This window comes from Monodelphis domestica, chromosome 5, assembly GCF_027887165.1.
Source record: "Monodelphis domestica isolate mMonDom1 chromosome 5, mMonDom1.pri, whole genome shotgun sequence".
Classification (NCBI taxonomy): domain Eukaryota; kingdom Metazoa; phylum Chordata; class Mammalia; order Didelphimorphia; family Didelphidae; genus Monodelphis; species Monodelphis domestica.
In genome coordinates, this window is record NC_077231.1 from 316,378,736 (window position 1) to 316,398,638 (window position 19,903).

The following is a 19,903-nucleotide window of genomic DNA, read 5'->3' on the forward strand; positions in this document are numbered from 1 at the left end:
ATGACTGATCTGTGTGTCCACTACCAACTGGTATTACCTCAGCTCAAATGGACTCTCCCTAAAACATCATATTAACTTTCTAGTTCCTTTTGAGAAAACTATCCTTCCATTCATGCATACTGCTTCAAATCTATGGCATTCTTGACATCATTCTTGAGTCTCCTTCCTCCCTCAGGTGCTGGGTGCTGTAGATTGTTAGGATTAGAAGGGAGTATAGAGGGGGAGAAGCAGAGATGAAGGTGAAGGGATAAAAGAGTTGGTGTGGAAGGGAGAAAGTCTGTTTAGCTCTCCCTCTCCCTCACACCTTAAGCATATAAGATGTAATGACAGGGATGGACAGAGACTGTGTCCTAGTAAATAGGGTCCTATGGGTGATGGTGTAGACTTTTCCTCAGGACTTTGCTGGTGCCAGAGACCCCAGAAGCCTTTTCTGAAAAGACAGTCCTGTCCAGCAGGGCTGAATGTCTTCTGCTCTGGACTTGGCTTCAATGCTGAAGCTAAATAGACAACCTACCCCACTTCCCTCTTCCTCTCTTTAACTCTCTTCCTTTACTTAAGTAACAACTTAGATCTGACTACATTTTCTTTAAAAAAAGGAGTCATTTATTCATTAGGTAAGCAAGGGAGGGATTAGGCCAGAGGGATTAGGAAACCCTACAGCACTATTCAAGTAGTTTGTCACTTCTTTCTTCACCTGAGCCAAATGGCTTAGGCTTCAGTGTTGTGTTTTTTCTTCTTCTTCTTTCTCTCTAATCACTTTACTAGCCTACTCTAATCAGATCACTAGTGTCCTTCTTGGGAAGGTAATGGGATGGAACAAGTCTTCAGGGTGACCCCCATGAGGTTTCAGGGTAAAGCGCCCCTCAGAAGCAGTTGTTGTTCTCTTTACTTCTTTGATCAATGGTCTAAAGATGTCAGGGATCTTTCTGTCTTCCAGGGCAAAGGGAAATTGAGTCAAGACTCTGGTACCACAGATTTGGGATCCCGAACTCAGATCCTTTGCTCCCATCTCTCATGAGTCCACAGGGCAAAAGATCACCTCCAAAGCTTTATCTTCCACAAGCCCCTTTTCTCCACCAACTGCCACTCTTCCCTCCTTCCAACATTCCAAAATGGTTCCTCAGTGCCAGGTTCCTTCCTACAAGATTCTACCTTCACATCAGTTTGTACACTCCCATTCTTCTCTCCACTCACTCAGCCACTCACCTGAGGAACGCTATTATATCTATATTATTGTAATAGATTTTTAATTATTCTTCTCATTCCCATAAGCTACCAAACAAATATCCTTAAAAGTTCTGATATCCTTAAAGTTTCCTTGTCACTCCCATACTTTAAGAATCTCGTTGTTGTTGTTCAGTCATTTCAGTTGTGGCCAGTTCTTTATGACCCCATTTATTGTTTTCATGGAAAAGATATTGGATTGCTTTGCCATTTCCTTCTCCAGATCATTTTACAGGTGAGGAAACTGAGACCAACAGAGTTAAATGACTTATCTAGGGTTACACAGCTAGTAAGAGTCTAAAGCTGGATCTGAACTCAGGACTTCCTGACTACAGGTCCAATTTTCTGTCCAATGTCCACCTACCTCCCCCAAGAGTCCCTAGTGGCTTCCAATTGCTCCAAGAATGAAAGACAAGCCCTGGCTTGGCATTTAAAGCCCTTCACAATATGACTCAAGCCTAATTCACAGGTTTATTTTCACATTATTCTTTTCTCACTCAAAGTTCCAGGAAAGGTGGCTTGTTTACTGTTCCCCATGTAGAACATTCCTTCTCTTGCCTTAGTATCTTTATGTAGATTAGGATGCACTTCCTCCACATCCCTACGTTAGAGGATCAAAGAGAAAGTTGACTAGTATTAATCAAGTTCCCACTATGCACCAAGGGCTAAAAATTTTAGCTTCCTTCAAGGATTAGTTTGAGTGCCACCTCCTACCTGAAATCTTCCTTGATCCCCCAGATGCTATGACTCTACTCTCAACCTTCTCTCTCTCTCTCTCTCTCTCTCTCTCTCTCTCTCTCTCTCTCTCTCTCTCTCTCTCTCTCTCTCTCTTTATATACATATATATTTTCATTTATTTGCATTCATAAACACTCCTGATTCTATAGAATATAAGCTTCTTTTTTTAAACCCTTACTTTTGGTGTTATCAATATCATGTATTGATGCCAAGGCAGAAGAATGGTAAGGGCTAGGCAATGGGGGTCAAGTGACTTGCCCAGGGTCACACCACTAGGAAGTGTTTGAGGTCAGATTTGAACCCACAACCTCCCATTTCTAGGCCTGGCTCTCAATCCACTGAGCCACCCAGCTGCCCCTTAGAACATAATCTTTTAAGGACAAGGTCTATTGCATTTTCATTCCCGCATCCCTAGTGCCCAGCATGATATTCATCCTTTGTTTTGAAGAGGACCAATGACATTAGGTAAGACAGAGTTGCACAAAGCTATCAGCCTCACTCAGTTTTTCTGGAGTCATCTAAATCCTTGGCAAGATAAAAGTCAGGGCAACTGGCAATGGCCTATGAGTTAATGGATGCCCTTGATGTCTTTGACAGCTGACTAGGCTCTAAGCACTCCACAGTGCCTGCTTCAGCCAGCTTCAAGCCTGTTGGAACACACTGTTCTCATCCATTCCCTCTTCCAGCAGAAGTGTTCACATGCTTGGGGCAGACGTCCCTCTAACAAGGGTCAAGGCCTGTTGGTTACTCCCAAACTTGCCTGTTGAGTTAGTTTTACCAGAATGTGGCTGCCACACATGCTACAGATTCATGGAAGCAGAGGTGAGAATTGGGTGAAAAGTAGTCACCAAAGGGGGATGAGCATCCCTGAAAGGGCTTGGCAAGCCCTCACACCAGAGGTGCTGGTCCTCCTTGAATACCCCATACATGGCAACCAATGGAGTAAGTGCCTAGCAATGAGGAGGGGCTTAGTAAATATGTGGGGAAAAAGGAAAGTGAATGTAATAGTATCTGTAGGTTCCTTCAGAGCTAGACTCCTTCTCTACCTCCTTCATCCAGTGGATCTTGACTCTCTGGTTGCTGGACACCCCCAGCCCACTGCTTTGTTTTGGTTATATATGGTTTGTATTTACTTAAGTCTGTCCTTATTATTTCCACTGCGGATATAAGCTCTTGGAAGACAAGGATGATTTTGTCTTTGCCTTCGCATCTTCAGCCAGGGCCAGGAATATAGGGCAAATCTCTGAAATGGCTTGATGCCAGAGAGGAGTTTAGGACGTGTGTGTGTGTGTGTGTGTGTGTGTGTGTGTTTGTGCGTGTGTGTGTGTGTGTGTGTGTGTATCTCCAGCCTGTTCTTGAATAGTGGGGTACTGAATGTTCTGAGTCCTATTGCATGCAGATGGAATGCCAATGGTTTTGACTCAGTTGCTTTTTCTTCATGATAAGGGAAGGTTCCTTGGCACAATGAAAGGGTGTCCCCAGGAATGACTGTGATAGAAAAACAAATATATCAGTGACCTTCTAAAGGTAGCTCAGTAACTTTTTGAGTCTAAATTCTCTTCCATCTCCGTTTCCTGGGAGACATTATGGAATAGTGAGGAAAGCATCTGTCTATGGATGGATTTGGATTCCAATGCTAATTACCAGTGGGACTTTGGGAAGGTCAGCACCTCCCTGCATCCCTATTTACAAAATGAGGGCTTTGAACTGGATCTCCTTCCAGATCTAGTTAGAGGATCCTATGATCCTTTTGAGTTTGGGGCCAGCACTTAATGTCTCTATTTTAGCTGCCTGTTTGGGAAGCTTAACTGACTTGGAGGGGTGGGTCTGACTAGGAATTAATTAGTATCTAGAAAGTCATCTGAAATAGAAACTCCCTGACTAGATGCCAACTTTAATTTTATGCAAAGGAATTCATAAATTCTAGTCTATTATTAACTTTATAGGAAATAAAGGTAAAAATAGCTGTGCTGTTTCCTCAATGACAAAAAATACTGTTATTTTTTCTATCTAGATTTTTCAGTTAATGGTTATTCTATACAACCATAGATTTCACATATTGACGTACAAGTGACAACACTGAGATACAGTCAGTTCCAAAAATAGCTCCAGAATAATGGAAAGAGTATAAGAGTTACTGTAAGAATATCAGGAATCTTGGAATGTCTGATACGGGAAAGCTGACCTACCCCAAGGGTTACATTCAATGGCTGCTTCTCTATGACCTTGGGAAAGTTGATCAAGCTCCCAATGCCCCAGCCAGCTCTAGACTCCAATCTGCAAAGAAAGGACTCATTGGCATCTGGAGAGGGGAATCCTCCCAAGAGCACCTATGTTCATCTAATGACAAACCAAGAGCAAAACCAAAGAAACTAAACCAAGCAACCAAGGCTGTCAGAGCCTGTGATAGGGGCTGTTCACAAGACCAAAGAAAAGCTTCCATTCTAATGCAAGACTACAGACTATTCCAGAGCAGCTAGTGGATAGTGACCCATTGGATAGAGGCCAGACCCAGCAATGGGAGGAACTGGGCTCAAATTTGGCTGCTGATACTTCCTAGCTGTGTGACTCTGGACAAGTCACTTAACCCCAATTGCCTAGGTCTTAATTCTCTTCTGCCTTGGAATCAATACTTATTATTCATTCTAAGACAGCTGCTAAGGTTTATACACACATATATATGTATATGACATTGCAGGTCCCTAGGTAATTAAATAGAAAGAAATTTGGAGAAGACCCAATCTTTAATAACCAGGGAGACTAGGAAGCTACGATTAGAGCAGAAGGTACCTGTGCTGGCTCAAAGGTAGATCCTTTTTTAAAAGGGTAACAGTGAAGACAGAAGAAATCTGAGGCATTAGAAATTGCTTGTGGACAGGCATGGAGATGAGAAATGGGATGTCCAATTCAGGTAACGGGCCACTGTGGCTGGAATAGATTATGGCTGAAAGAAGACTATAATGATGACAATAGCAATACTCAAAAGGGCTGTCAGACCAATGATTACACTGATTATTACAAATGACACTTCTCTGATGCTTTGAGGTTTTAGTTTGGGTTGGGTTTTCTTTTATATTTTTGCAGAAATGCTTTACACATGCTTTTTATTTGATCATCGCCACAATGCCAGGAGGCAGGGCTTATTGTCATCCCAGTTTTACAGATGAAAAGACTCTCAGCTGCACAACTTCCTTCTTTTTTACTCTCTCATACTGAAGTGCCTTTTATTTTCTAACATGATGGTGATATAAGAATAGGAACTGGTGGGGGCAGCTGGGTAGATCAGTGGGTTGAGAGTCAGGCCTAGAGATGGGAGGTTCTGGATTCAAATCTGACCTCAGACACTTCCCAGCTGTGTGACCCTGGGCAAGTCACTTAACCCCCATTGCCTAGCCCTTACCACTCTTCTGCCTTGAAGTCTTTACACAATATGGACTCCAAGACAGAAGGTAAGGGTTATATATAAAAAAAATAGAAATGGAGGAAAATGTCACTGGCTTAAGGTACTCCCAGATGAAAGAAGGAAAATATAAATCAGCACCTTTCTCTACCCTAGATTTTCAGTTATCTAAAGCAAAGGGAGAGGCAGCTAGGTGACACATTGTGTAGAGTGCCTGGACCTGGAATCAAGAAGATACACATTCCCAAGTTCAAATTTGATCTCAGACATGTACCAGCTGTGTGACCCTCTACAAGTCACTTAACCCTTTTGGCCTTAGTTTTCTTATCTGTAAAATAGATTGGAGAAGGAAATGGCAAACCACTCCAATATCTTTGCCAAAAAACTCCAAATAGGATCACAAAGAGTGGAAGATGACTAAAAACTGACTAAACAACAAGAGAAATAAGCAGGGAGATATTGAGTGACTTGGCCAAAGTGACATACAAAGTATTTTCCCTTGCAAGACTTGAACCCAGCTCTTCATAATCTAAGACCGGCTGTGTATCTACTCTTCTAAAGGAGAGGAAGAGAGAGACAGACAGATAGACAGAAACAGAGGGAGACTGAGACAGAGAACAAGAATTAGATTTAGAACCAAAATAGTTTCTTCAAATAACAGTTTTCATTCCCTTTGTGTTATGAATGTAGAAAATGATAGATTTCTCCAAAGAGAAAGATGAAGTAAATGGATCATTGAAGGAAAGGCTGGCTAAACTAAATCTGCTATATTTTTTATTCATTGTTTAAATTGTTGATTGAGTGAAGCAACCTTCTGATTCTGGACCAGGTACCCAAAGATATATACATACACACACACACACACACACACACACACACACACACACACACACACACAACATGCTTTAGGGAAGGAGATTGGGTTAAATCTTGGTCAGCAATTCCTATGCTAAGTTTTCTCCTGCTAGTGCTACATTTATTCTTCCCTCATTTTTGTTTTACTTCATTTCAGCAAAAGGACAGTCTTTGCATTAAGGAAAATATATAATTAATAGCCTTAAGATTTGCAAAATGCTTTACAAATTGTGTCTCATTTTATCCTCATAATAACCCTGGAAGGGAGATGCTACTATCATCTTCATTTGACACATGAGGAAGCTGAACCTGGAAAAGCTTGAGTGACTTGCCCACCTAGTCTTGGCTTGATGTGAACTCATGTCTTCCCGATAAGAGGTCTACCATTCTATCCACGGTACTACCTAGCTGAATGAATTAATGATCAAGTGAATGAAGGAAAACATAATTTACTAATCCCTCAGCCTGGAAGAAGCCTGGGTCAACCTCCAGCATCATGAACAGAAAAGGAAGAGAGCACCTGTTCTCCAGGAGTTGACATCCAATGAGAGGGGATGCCACAAAGAGGAAGCTTCAGCTCTAAGTCAAATGGAAAGGCTCACTGCTCCTTAGGATGTGATAGCATAGCAGATGGTGAATGACTTTATTTAGTGTCATTATCCTTGAAAAAAAGTCTTATTTTCTCAAGTTGAGCTGTGTGATAGTGCCAAGGATTTTCTTTCCTGATGTCTTCTTTAGCTGTGGTTCCTGAGGAGAAGAGAGACTTCAGCAATCACAGCAGAAGTTGTCCTGATATATCATCACAAGGATCCCTTCCTTTGATTATGGCTGTAGAGAGGGGTCTGGAAGAAGAGCTCTGGAGGGATGGAGGGATGGAGGGATAGAGGGAAGGACTCTTGGGCACAGGGTTGGGGTTAGTGCTGTCTCCACTTGGGTCTGATGGAATATAGGAGGCATGATGAGGATAATGGTTTTACCCACTTGGCACAACCCTCCTCCTGACCCAGCATTAGCTTAGCTTGCCTGCACAAATGGGGCACTTGATTCTTAGACCATAATGGCATATATTATCATTGAAGTGGTGTCAGAAAATGTGTCTCCACAGCAAAATACCCATTCTACTCTTTACTCAATCCCTTTGGTGCTCTTACATTGCTAAAGATCTAAAACTTTGCTGGTAAAAATAATCTTTTCGGGATAACTGGGTGGCTCAGAGTATGCAGAGTCAGGCCTGAAGACAAGAGATCCTGGGTTCAAATCTGGTCTCAGATGCATTCTTGCTATGTGACCCTGGGCAAACCACTTAACCCATATTGCTCAGTCCTTACAGCTCTTCTGCCTTGGATTTGATACTTATTATTGATTCTAAGAAAGAAGGTAATTGTAAAAAAAAAACAACAAAAAAACCATAAAACTAAACTAATCTTTTCTCTGGTGAAAATTGCAGCCCATCTATAACCTAACACATCCTTTGTCATTTTTAGGTTCAGAGGTTTAGGGGTGAAGAGGAATGGTCCATTTCTCTCGTTTCACAGATTGGAAACTGAGCAGGGACTTTGCCTGCAGCTCAGTCTTTCATTCTTCCTACATCATAGAGCATCCCTGCTATAAATCTTGCTTAAAAGTCTTCTCGAGATTCTAGAGCATGTCTCTTAGGTTCCTCAGTTTAAACTGGGTACTAGTATAATATTCTGACTAGCCATCCTTTATTGCTCATTTCTGCTTTATTACTACCTAGCCATCCTCTTCTCTGATCACATAAATCCTTGACTATCACATCTGCTTACAATTTCACCAATTAAAGATTCATTTGGGTTGACAAAGATCACACATGGGAGTCTTCATGAAGCAATTCTTCACACTTTAGTGTGAACTGGTTAAATAACCTGGATTTCTACTAATTGTTACTTAATGAGGATTTCTTCTCAGAGGCCACCTTCAGGATCACCTAGCATCAAGCACAATCTCTTTCTTTTATGAATTAGGAATCCAGTGAAAGAGCTTCCTTTTTATTGGATAGGCAGACCAGTGAGCTTAGATTCCACAAAGGATGGGGATATTTAAGAAGTATAAGATATGACCTCTGACCTTAAAGATTGTTTATGGGGCATGTGGCATTTTTTGTTTAAAACCCATAACTGTTATAAGAAAATGTATGTTCTAGTGGATGAGCTATTGAAAATCCCAGTTGCCCTGCTCCCTCTCTTAGTTAAAAATCAATCAACACCCATGTTTTAAGTGTCTTCTATGAGTCAGGCACTGTATTTAGGGCCAGGATTATAAAGACAAAAGGGGAACTGGAACTAATTTCCTAACACAAAGCAGATCTTGATGTAACCAATGGGAACTTATTAAAGCACTAAGAGCAGGTCTAGGCCCTATTTAATTAAAAACAGGACAATGAGAACTTGGAGAATGGTCAGGAAGCAATCACACAGAGGATTTGGAGCTTGAATGGCAAAGCTTATCAGAAAAGACCAAAGGGAAAGATAAGAGTGAAGAACATTTTAATAGAGATAAATAGGAGGCCTATTGCTTGGGGAAGTACAATCAAATATTCTCTGATTTTTCTCCCACTAAGTTCCTTCAGGACCTTCCAGGAAGTAATAAATCACAGGATTAATCTTAGATCTAAAGGTGACCTCAGAAGAAAATTAGTCAGCCTCATTTTACAGATAAGGAAACTGAGGCCCATGGAAAAAATTAAATGACTCTCCACATCACAATACTGCTAAGAGTCAGAGTAGTGTCTGAACCCACATTCCTGTTCTTTCCACTGAACCCATGAACAATATTTATTAAGCATCTTAAGAATGCCAGGCTAGGGATACAAAGATAATAAGTAGATGACTCTCAAGGAATAGATAGATTGATAGATAAATAGATGGATAGATTGATATATAGATAGATAGAAAGATGGATAGATAGATGGATAGATGGATGGATGGATAGTTAGATAGATAGATAGATAGATAGATAGATAGATAGATAGATAGATAGATAGATGGATGGATGGATGGATAGATAGATAGATAGATAGATAGATAGATAGATAGATAGATAGATAGATAGATAGATAGATGGATGGATAGAGACATAGATAGAGACATAGAGACATAGATAGATAGATAGAGACATAGATAGATAGATAGATAGATAGATAGATAGATAGATAGATAGATAAATGGATGAAATACAAATTAATTTCTGGGATGTAACTTAGGGCTCAAGAAAGCCTTCATGGAGAAGGTGGCATCTGAGATGAGCTTTGAAGGAAGCTAGGGATTCTAAGAACCCATGCTCAGGAGAGAATGAATTCCATTAATGAGGGTACAACCTGCACTAGGGTACAAATATGAAAGATGTAATATTGTGTGTGTGAGCAAAAATTGGCTGGATCATACAGTGCTAGTTTGTGAAGGACTTCAAAAGTAAAACAGAGACAGGTATTTGTATTTGATTCAAGAGGTCATAGGGAACCATGTGGATTCACTGGACCGAGACCAGATGTGGTCACATATATCCTTTCATTGGATCACTTTAGTATTTGTTTAGAGAAAATTTAAATGAACTCTGTCCTTATTCTATGCTCGATTGTACACTTCTATAGAGGGAATAACTCCATTTGAAGGCTGATGAGCTTAGAAGTCCACATCCCCCAAATGTTCTTTCTAATATACTCTCTGACATTCAGTGTTATCCTGGATCCCCACAGATGCCTTGGGTTTAACTTTCTGGGGAAGCCACTGAAAAATAGGCAGCAGTATGAGGGAAAGAGAGGTTGTCACTTAAAACATGAGTGCACATAATATTCTAGGCTTTATTCAATACCTGTCAGTCATTTGGTAAGCAGTAAGGTAACAAAAATAAATCCTTAATTTTCTGTGGTATTTGCCATTTTAAGTTATAAACAAATCTTATGAATCTCAATATCATCTATTCTTTTTTTAATTTTTATGTAGAATATTTTGCATGGTTACATGATTCATGATCCTCTCCCCACCCCTGCTCTCTTCTACTTCCTCCCAAAGCCAACAAGCAGCTCCCCTGCATTAGACATGTGTCATTGTTCAAAACCTATTTCCATGTTATTCATATTTGAAGTAGCACGATCCTTTAACATCAAAACCCTAATCACATCCCTATCACATGATTGATCATATATTTTTTCTAATGCATTTCTGATTCCACAGTTTTTTCTCTGGATGAATATCATCTATTCTTAAAAAGTTAAGTGAAAAGACAATAAAAGAGGCAAGCAATGAGTGGTAGAAACATAAACCACTTTGGCTTTCAGCCCAGATATATTTAATAAGAATATAAGAGGGGTATCTCACACCTCCCAGCCCTTATTAATGTGACTGACAAGATGTTTTTATTGTATAAAAATGACACTTTTATTGAGCTGTTTAATAAAAATAGTAAAGAAAAAAGTATGACTAATTCTTAGACATCTCTCTACCAATTGATCTACCAAAGGGATCAGTTGAGTGAGAACAACCAAGATAATCAAATTGGGAAAAAGTGAATTGTGTCAGGCTATTGAATGAAATCAGATGATGAAATATATTGGGATTGTTTGAAAAAGTTCACAATATGTTTCTGGATCTAGGTATGTCTGAAAAAAAAAAGCCCCAGCATGATCATTCTAATATATGTTTTAAGAGTTAAGTATTTTTTTTTACTTTTATTTCAGAGATCAGTAAACTGAGGTTGATTTAGTTTAACTGACTTGCCCAGAATCCTACAGATAGCAAGTATCTGAGGCATTGTTTGTACCAATTATTAACCCAAAGGTCCTGTAGAGATGTCAAAGTAAGTCTGTGATTGGTAGCTATTCCCCTTTTTAACACTTTCTTTTTAATAATAGCTGTGATTCACCTGAGATACACACACATACACACACACACAGATCTGGCATCCTCTCTAGATATCAGATATGCTGAGAATGATTCTGCCAATGTCCTTGACATTATGTCAACCCCACTGCTGATGTACTCCAGATATCCTGGGGCTACTTGGCTATTACCTTCTCCAGGTTTTCTTTGATGCTATTTCTACTACCTCACACAATGCATTATTAATGGTAACTTTGGAGCTGGAATTTGTTTTTTCTATTGTCCCTCATAGTGACAATAGTGTGTTACAGTCATCTGGAGAGAGCTTTTCCATTTTCACTTCTTTATGGTCCCCTTTTAAGTTTTATCCTTAAATGTTCCTAGGAAGATCTGACTAAATTGGATCTCTGGCCAAGCTTTGTGTAGCCTTGATTTCCTTCTGCAACTCCTCACTGTTTTATGCAATGACCACACTCCTAATGCTGCTTCCACTCTCCAACATCCCCACCTCTACCCACCAACATGACTCCTACCTATCACCACTTGGACACTCACCACTCTAGGAACTATTATGAACTCTGATAAGCACATCTTTGTTTTAACTTATCTGGAAAAAATACTTTACTCAACTTGCTACCCAGCTAGAAGTTCCCAACCTTGCCAATAAGAGCACCCTCCTCTCTCTCTGCACAGCTCTCCTTTATTTGTCCCCATCGCTTAGTAGGATACTTAGCACAAAGTAACCACTTCAGAAATTCCCATTCTCCTCTTCTTCTACCTCTCTCCCTCCCTCCCTTCCTCCATTGCTATCTATTTAATTTATGCTATTCTATCTCTGTATCAAGCATCTTTCACCAAATTAATTATAACCTCAGTGAAAATGTGAATGCTTGCTGAATCTTCTCCCACCTTTACCCCATGTGGGTCGTTTGTGCTCAAATACTTAGATTTATAGATAGATAGCTGCCCACATACAAACTGAAGGCTAGATATCCTGCTAGCTCGCCAGTATTCAGATACGATTCTATTACTAACTTCCTCTTCAAGGTTTATTGCTAATCTGATGATGCTCTAAGATGCCATGCCTGCATGACAAGGAAATGAAGTACTTTTTGGCTGATGTGTTATCTCCTGTCTTAGAATCTCATTGGAACTCTTCATTTATCGTTCTTTTATTTCTCTGTCATTTTTAGCCCCCAGACTATATTTCAACATCTCAGGTTGGAGATATTAAAGTCACATGCCATATTTTCTGCTTATTTATATCCTTTCTTTTAATTTGTAATATTTTCTCCCTCTAATCAATGAACTAGCTGACAGTACACATCCATTTGAATCAGAATTTACTCCTTTTGGGCAAGCAGTCATTTGCAGATTGTTCAGCTAGAGGAATTCCTCTTCTTTATTCTGTGTTAATGGATATTCACCAGCTATAAAAGCTGCAATCAATGATAAAAACATGTCTGATGCCTAGACATGAGTTGTTTGTATGCTCAATCTTATTCCATTCAACAAAGATTTTAAGTAGTTCTTCTATGAAGTCCCTCTCCAGGGAGTTCTGTTACAAAGACAAAAACAGAGTGGCATCGAATCCCTGTTGAAAGGTCACAAGTTAGTTTCAGTTGGCATACTGGCATGTTTGCTTGAGATGGGATGCTGTGACAGTTATAGACTGGGTTTGGAGCTTTTGTCTTTCCTTCTTTCCCTTCTGGCTATTGAAGCAGATACCTCATAATTAGGCAATTCCTCATTTACAAATTGTCTTTTTTCCCCATTGACTAGAATCTGGGTCATCTGCCTCCAAACTCTGGCTTCATTCTCTAGACCAGAGGCATGAAACTCATGGCTCCACAAGCCTCATTTCTTTGCAAAAAGGAAACTCTCAGTGCTACCAGAATCAGATTTAAATATATTGGGGAAATGTTTAGGAAAGCAAGTGAAAATTCAATAAAACCCAGATATGGTTTAGTTGTGATGTTTTGAGTCAAGCTGTCTTCTGATCCATTCTATCCTACATTACACCATTACACAATCATTTTTCCATATGTAGGAAGCAGAAGGGTAGAGGAGAAGAAAGCATTTTCGATCTGGTGTTGAAAGACCCGAGGAGAGACCTGGGCTTTATTGTTTCCTGTGTGAGCTTGGAGCCAGGTGCTTCAAGGTCTCGGCTTCCTCTTTAAGATGCACGAGATGGTCTCCAAGGTCCCTTCCAAGTCCAAATTTATGATTCCGTGACATCTACATTTCTATATTTTTTTCTTTCAAGGTAGGAGAGCTAGAAGGACTTCTTAGACATATTTACAGGCCTGTTTATTCAGAGTGGACAATACTGTTGTGCCAGGGGTAGGGGACACTGTGCTGTTTTTAGAACAAGCCTCCATTTCAAAGGTGAAGACTAACCAAATACCATCTGGATGGTTTACTTACCACTATTCCAGTTTAGTTTTTGCTTTGCTATTTGTTTTTTGTTTTGTTTTGCAAAGGCAAGAGCCTGCCTCACCTCTGAACTCCATGGCCCACACCAGATTTCCAGACCAAGAAGTCATCCTCCTTTCCCCTAAAACAACAACAACAACAACAAAACTGCTATTATTCCAATGACTGAGCAATTGAGATCCCAGCTGACTTGGTCTTTTCCCCTGCATTCTAAGTACCTGGAGGAAATGGTTCATGTACAGAAGTTCACATTCCCCAAAGGAGACACATTCCTATAATGCCAAGGGATGTTTCTCCCTCCCCCAGCTCCTAACAATGCTTAGAATAAAGCATCCTTAGTTATAACAAAATAGGTTTTCTATCGCTGAGAGCATGCTGTGCTAAGTGAACAGAAAGGTTTGGCTTAGAAAACTAAGAGCAACTTTAGGGGAAATTAGTCTTCAAACAAACAAAATTGATAGCAGGAAATTCCGAATGCCAGAATATTGTACAACTAGGATCAGAAGCAAAAAATAGAATTTTGTTTCTTTTCGAAAACGAATCCTAACCAGCCAAATGGCATAATGATGCAGCCTAGAAAGAAATCTCTGCACACATTATTTTTATACTGTCGTGTTTTATGTTATTTTATTACTAGTAAATTTTACATCATAAATTGTTAGTGGCTGTGTAAAATTGTAACTACAAGTTCAGATTTTTAAGTGAACAATCGTAAATATTAACATTTTCTTTTTTAATGTGTTTTTTTCTTTCTGTTCTTGTGGGAGGTAGCAAAAAGAAAGGCTCAGATGACCATGATTTTCTCATCTTCCTTAAAAAAAGAAAAACAACCTTACCTTCTATCTTAGAATTAATATTGTATATTGGTTCTAAGGCAGGTTAAGTTACTTGGGGTTAAGGGACTTGCCCAGGGTCACACAGCTAGGAAGTGTCTAAGACCACTTGAACCCAGGATCTCCACCTTTTAGCCTGGCTCTCAACCTACTGAGCCACCTAGATGCCTCCTCTTCCTTCTACTTTGAGGTTTGAAAATATCACATGTATAAAAGGTCTGAGAATTATTTTCTTTCTTTTAAAATCTCCAATGATTCTTCTCAACCACTGTCTATGGCTGCAACAGATTCTTCGAAGCAGAAATCGCCAACAGCTAGCAAACTTACATTGCCAGTCATGTAGTGCATCTTATATGGTGCCATATGCAATACGAAAGGGCCTGAATGGAAGAGACTGAATTAAATGGTGTGATCATTTCATTTATTTAGTGACAACATCATTGCATCAAATTATTTACTGACTATATTGAATTCTTCAGGTGGGTCAGGAGGGTGAACCTTCTAGGTAGTGAGGGTAGAGAGTCACCTATTGCAGAATACCAGGAAAATTCTCTGCTCCCTCATGATACATAAAATTAAACTGTTACCAATTGATTCTTTTATTTCTTTTATGTTGAAAATTAGCCATTCTTCATGGTCCTTGTTTATTTTTAATGGAAGCACTCTTATCAAAGAGCTAAATAAAACGCCAATCCTGTTTTATGGAATACCAGGAAATCTCTGTTTCAAATTATCTTCCCTATTGATATCTAGAATTTCACTGTTGTGATTCAGTTGTTTTAGACATGTTTCTCTCCACGGTCTTTTGTTGTTGCTGTTAATGGGAGATGAATACACAAAGCAAAATAAATTCCTCAACACTTCAGTATGGATAAATTGACTAGAGTATTTCCTTTTCTGAAACAGACTTTTCCTCTTGGAGAGCAGGAGGATACTGGACTTCTTTGGGGGAATACTCAGTTCAGTCAAAGGGCACTGACTTTGTGACATTCCTCCCCACTGGATTAGCCCTAAAGTTAGTGGGTAAAACTCATCCTTTTGTAGAGGGAAGAAGCATTATTTCCTGGAAAGAACAATGGATTTGAAGTCAGAGAACCCGACTCTCCCCTCTGCCACTTAATAACTAGGAGACCACAAGCAAAACAGTGAATCGATGTGGGCCTCAGTTTCCTCATCTGTAAAAACGAGATGGGAGACCAGTAGGCTGAGGTGCCTTCTTTCTCTAGTTCTCTAATCTCCATGATTCAGCTATGATGTAAGATGAAGGGATGCCAAGTTCAGACTTCCCTGGATGAAGGTTTAAAGGGGCCAGCAGCTAACTCATGGTGGGGCAGTTGGTTACCAGGAACTATGCAATAATCAGTTTCTTTCTTTCTTTTTTTCTTTCTCTCTCTCCTTTGCCTTGTAGTTTCTGCTTTGCGGCATTTGTGGAATTCTGTGCGCCAAAAAAAAGTCCGGACTTGTCGTAAGTTTTTGCATTATTTGTTCTGTGTCTCTTCAGTCAGTGGCCCAGGCCTGACTGGCCTCATGCCTTTGGTGGCTTTCTTGGGATGTAATGAGGGCAAAGAAGCAAACCCACCCAGTCTGCTCTTCCTCCCAGAAAAAACAGTGGAGTCTCTGGCTGACAGCATAAGAGGGAAATCTTGAATGGACTCCTTAAATAGCCCCAGAACAGAACTTCCGATCCTGGTAGTATTGCCAACTTATCATCTCCCAGTTTATAGACTGCAGACCCATCACGTGAGTCCTCCCAGCAATGAGCCAGAGCAATTAGCCCGAGTTCCAGGGAACTTTAACTGCTTCGCTACAGACCTGGACCTAAGGGAGCCCAACCGGCTTTGATTGCAAACCTAATTTTGCAAGTGGGCACCCTGCAGCCATCAAAAGTTTGGCTGGCTTTGACTTTTCTTTTTTTAGTCCAGCTTGATTTTAACACCCTGCATGACTCTTTTAAGTTCTGAGCCCTGAGCACCCCACGTCTAAAGTGCTTACAGATGTTCCTCTTGCTGAGGTTGAATGCCGGGATGGTAGGGGGCCTTAGATTGGAGAAAGCACCGCTGGGTGGACGCTCATCTGGGTACACGGCGCTCTGCACATGCCCGAGTGGCCAAGTCCTGCTGCCTTCTCTGAAGGTTTAGATGAGGCCAGAAAATGGAGGAGGGATGGCAGGATCTCCATAACACAAGGTGCTTTGGAAAAACAATGAAATCAGTTTTGCAAATTGGTCCTAAACCCCAAGGAATTAGAAGGAAGGAAGGGTTACCACACAGAGACAGCCACACAGTCTATTGATGGCGACTGGGGCCAAGATAGGGGCAAAAGACCAGAAGACAGGAGCATTGTTTGGGGCTGTTTAGTTGATATCTTGACAGGTTGCTCCTCTGTGAGATAAGCAGTATTTGACAGAGGAAAGAGCTGGGTCATCAGAATGAGAGGAATTGGGTTCAAATTCTTCCCCATTTGTGTACTACTTGCGTGGCTTTGGGCATGTCACTTCACCTCCCTGTGCCTCAGTTTTCTCCCTTGTAAAATGAAAGGGTTGGAATAGAGAATATCTGAAGCCCTACCTAGAGGTCTATAGTAGACAGGAGCTCTATTGGCATAAAATGTTCTCACTCCCACTAAACACTTGGAGTGGATAGAAGGGGAACATTAACAAAGACTAAAGACTCTCCTAAAAATGTGTCCTAAGGGGAATCAAAGTTCAAGCTCAGAAACTTGTCCTTCCCCATCATTATGTAATCTCATCACTATCTCTCCTTCAGTCTTCCATGTTACTGACTATTGTAGAAGAGGCATGAAGGAAGAGAGAATTTCTTTTTTTGACAGGACAAGGATGGAAATTGAGGTGAGAGGGATAGCATTGTCCCTACTCTATTAGAAGGGTTAGGAGGATTTTAGGAAATGTCTGTCCTGTCACAGCTGTGACACAAAGGTCTGTCAGGAGATGGGAGGACAACTGTTTAATCTTCTTTCTTCCTTCGAACTCAAATCTCAAATATGCAATCAGTTCTTCACACTCTAAGCCATCAACAAAAGTTCATTTCTTTCTCAGCCTAGCTCCAGAAGCCCCCCCACCCAAGGATCCTTCAGCTTAGGACAGAAGCTAACAGGGATCCAGTTCAGAGCTTCTTCCCCCTTCAGCCTGGCTTGACTCTTCAACCTTCTTTCCTGGGAACATTCTATTCAGGATGTTCTTTCTTGATTGGCCTCTGAGGTCCTTTATTTTGTCTTGCATGCATGAAATTCTCTCTTCCTTCATGCCTCTTCCACATTATATAGTTGGTCTATGTGGCTGGGATGGCAAAGCAAAAGGGGATGATTTTCCTCTTTATGACACCATTTATAAAAAAAAAAAAAGTTCAGATCATAGCTTCAACCTTGGTCATTGCCTCCAGTAGTGTTCAGAAAATCTATTCCATTGATTATATTGCCATCTTCTCTTCTGTTGCTTCCTTAACTAAGATTGTCATGAAAATGATGGAATTATGTGCCAGCCTCTGGTGCAGAGGATGAATTAGTAGAGGAATTCTCAAAAGCCCTAAATTGTATTCTCCATATCTGTCTTTCCAGAGTGGAAAGGGCTCTATATTTGGATCAAGGAAGACTTAGGTTCAAGACTCTTGAACTCCACAGACATTTGGTGTCAGTGTGATTCTAGGAAAGTCACCTAACCACCCTGTGCTTCAGTATCTTTACCTGTAAATGGGATTGTGCTGAGACCTCTCATCTTCTAAGCTCTATCTTATCCCACTCATAGATGGTGCCGGTAATTCCCCTTTCCCATTTGGGTCTTTTATCCTACATTGATATTTTGGTGGATTGGTTTAATCCAATGATAATCCAATGATAATTAAGGGTCTCTTAAATGGGATTCTGTTCTGGGTCACTTGCATTTGTTTAGAGAAAGATGATTTTTTTCAATGGACCCCTTATTTCCTTAGCCATGAAGAAACTCCCCAAACCAATGTAGATCAGAACCTGTTTTGCTATATATAGTTCAAGACTCACTACTACCAGCTTGGGACACTGAGAGGTTCAACATCATGTCAAGTATCCCACAGCCATTATGCCTAAGAGGATGGACTTGAGGTGCTGTCCTCAAGGGTTTTACATTATGATGGAGTGAAGGCTCATGACAATAGCTCAGGCACAGTGAAATGCAAGGCTTAGAGAGAAAGGACCAAAATATGATCCACAAAAGAATTGAGAAAGATTTGAGCCAAGAATCCACTTCCATACCACAGTCTAAGAGTCAGGGACTTACATGGTGTGTCCACAGGCTACCCCAAAGCATTGTTGTGAGGATCAAATGAGATAGCATATATAAAATGCTTTGCAAATCTCAATATTCTTTATAAAAGCTCTCTATCGTGCAGGGGGGCACAGTGGGATTGGAGGGACTAATTGAATAAACCATGAGCTATGGAATCAGAATGCAAACTCCATCTAACCGATGCTGGCTTCATTCTCATTTATAATCCTAGGGGAGTGATTACATTTCCAAGTCTACTTCCAGTGACTTATCAACAGTATGTTCCACCAAAACCTGCCTCAGTTATATTGGTTCAAGGCAACATTATCATTTACGGAACAACATGGCATCATAGATAAAATGCTGAAAGTAGAGTTAGCAAAACCTGAGTTCAAATCCCACTTCTGATATTTATTAGCTATGAGACTCTGGGCAACTCATTTCATCTTTAAGACAATTTCCCCTTATGTGAAATGTGGAAAACGATAATATCTTGAATCTGACTCACATGATTTTTGCAAATCTCAAAAAAGAATATGCCTGTAAAGTGCTTGGAATAAACAGGATGCCTTAGTTTCAAACTTTAAGGCAGCTCTAATTATTATTTATTGGGCTTAATATGCCAGGGAAATCAGTGATATCCTGGAAATATTGATCATATACTTTACTAATTTTTCAAATCTAGATAGACAACAACAGAAACTGCCCTTGACAAAGTAGTAGCTTAGGACAGACAGAGAATTCTCTTAAAGCCAGAAAACTTTGGCCTCAGGACCCTAGAAAGTCATTAAACCTCATAGTACTCTAGACTAAATTGCAGAAAAAGTGTCAACCTGTACCCATGGAGGAAGTTTACTCACCTGGGAGTTATCAATCTCTAGCAATAATGTATATTGCTTGTGAGCCCTGAATCAGATTTAGCCATGGAGTCACCATATGTAAGAGTTAAGAGGAACTCTTGGAATAATCCTGTCCAGTATTCCAGCTATCAAAAGAATCCCCTGCTTAGCTTCCAACATCTTGTTGCATTCTTAAATGATGGCAAGCTTTCTATTTCCTTTGGATAGGACTCACGCATCTTTTCTTCACATCACTGGGGGATACTGTTGACAAGTCACTGGTAGTGGACTCTCACATGAAATCGCTCTCACTAGGATTATAAATGAGAATGAAGCAATCAGTAGCTTTGTGAGTTAGACATCATTTGACACCAGGTCATCATTGGACAACCCTGGTGGGGTATAATTACTCAATCAGCTATCGATTCACATACTGTTATTATCACCCAGGTAGCATTGATCAGTCTTGTTCACTTGGCTATCAG

The 19,903-nt window shown here is 40.3% G+C and overlaps 1 protein-coding gene across 5 annotated transcripts in view; it reads left to right on the plus strand.

The window, feature by feature from the left end:
- TMEM196 (transmembrane protein 196) overlaps positions 1-19,903 on the plus strand; it is a 78,778-nt gene that overhangs the window by 48,760 nt on the left and 10,115 nt on the right. For 4 of the 5 annotated variants that reach the window (XM_056800538.1, XM_001363533.4, XM_007505406.2 and 1 more), the window contains exon 2: positions 15,733-15,789. The exons of the other annotated variant lie outside the window; for it this stretch is intronic. In XM_056800538.1, coding sequence (XP_056656516.1) covers positions 15,733-15,789 — 57 coding nt within the window. The remainder of the gene's footprint in view (positions 1-15,732; positions 15,790-19,903) is intronic. 5 annotated transcript variants of the gene reach the window in all.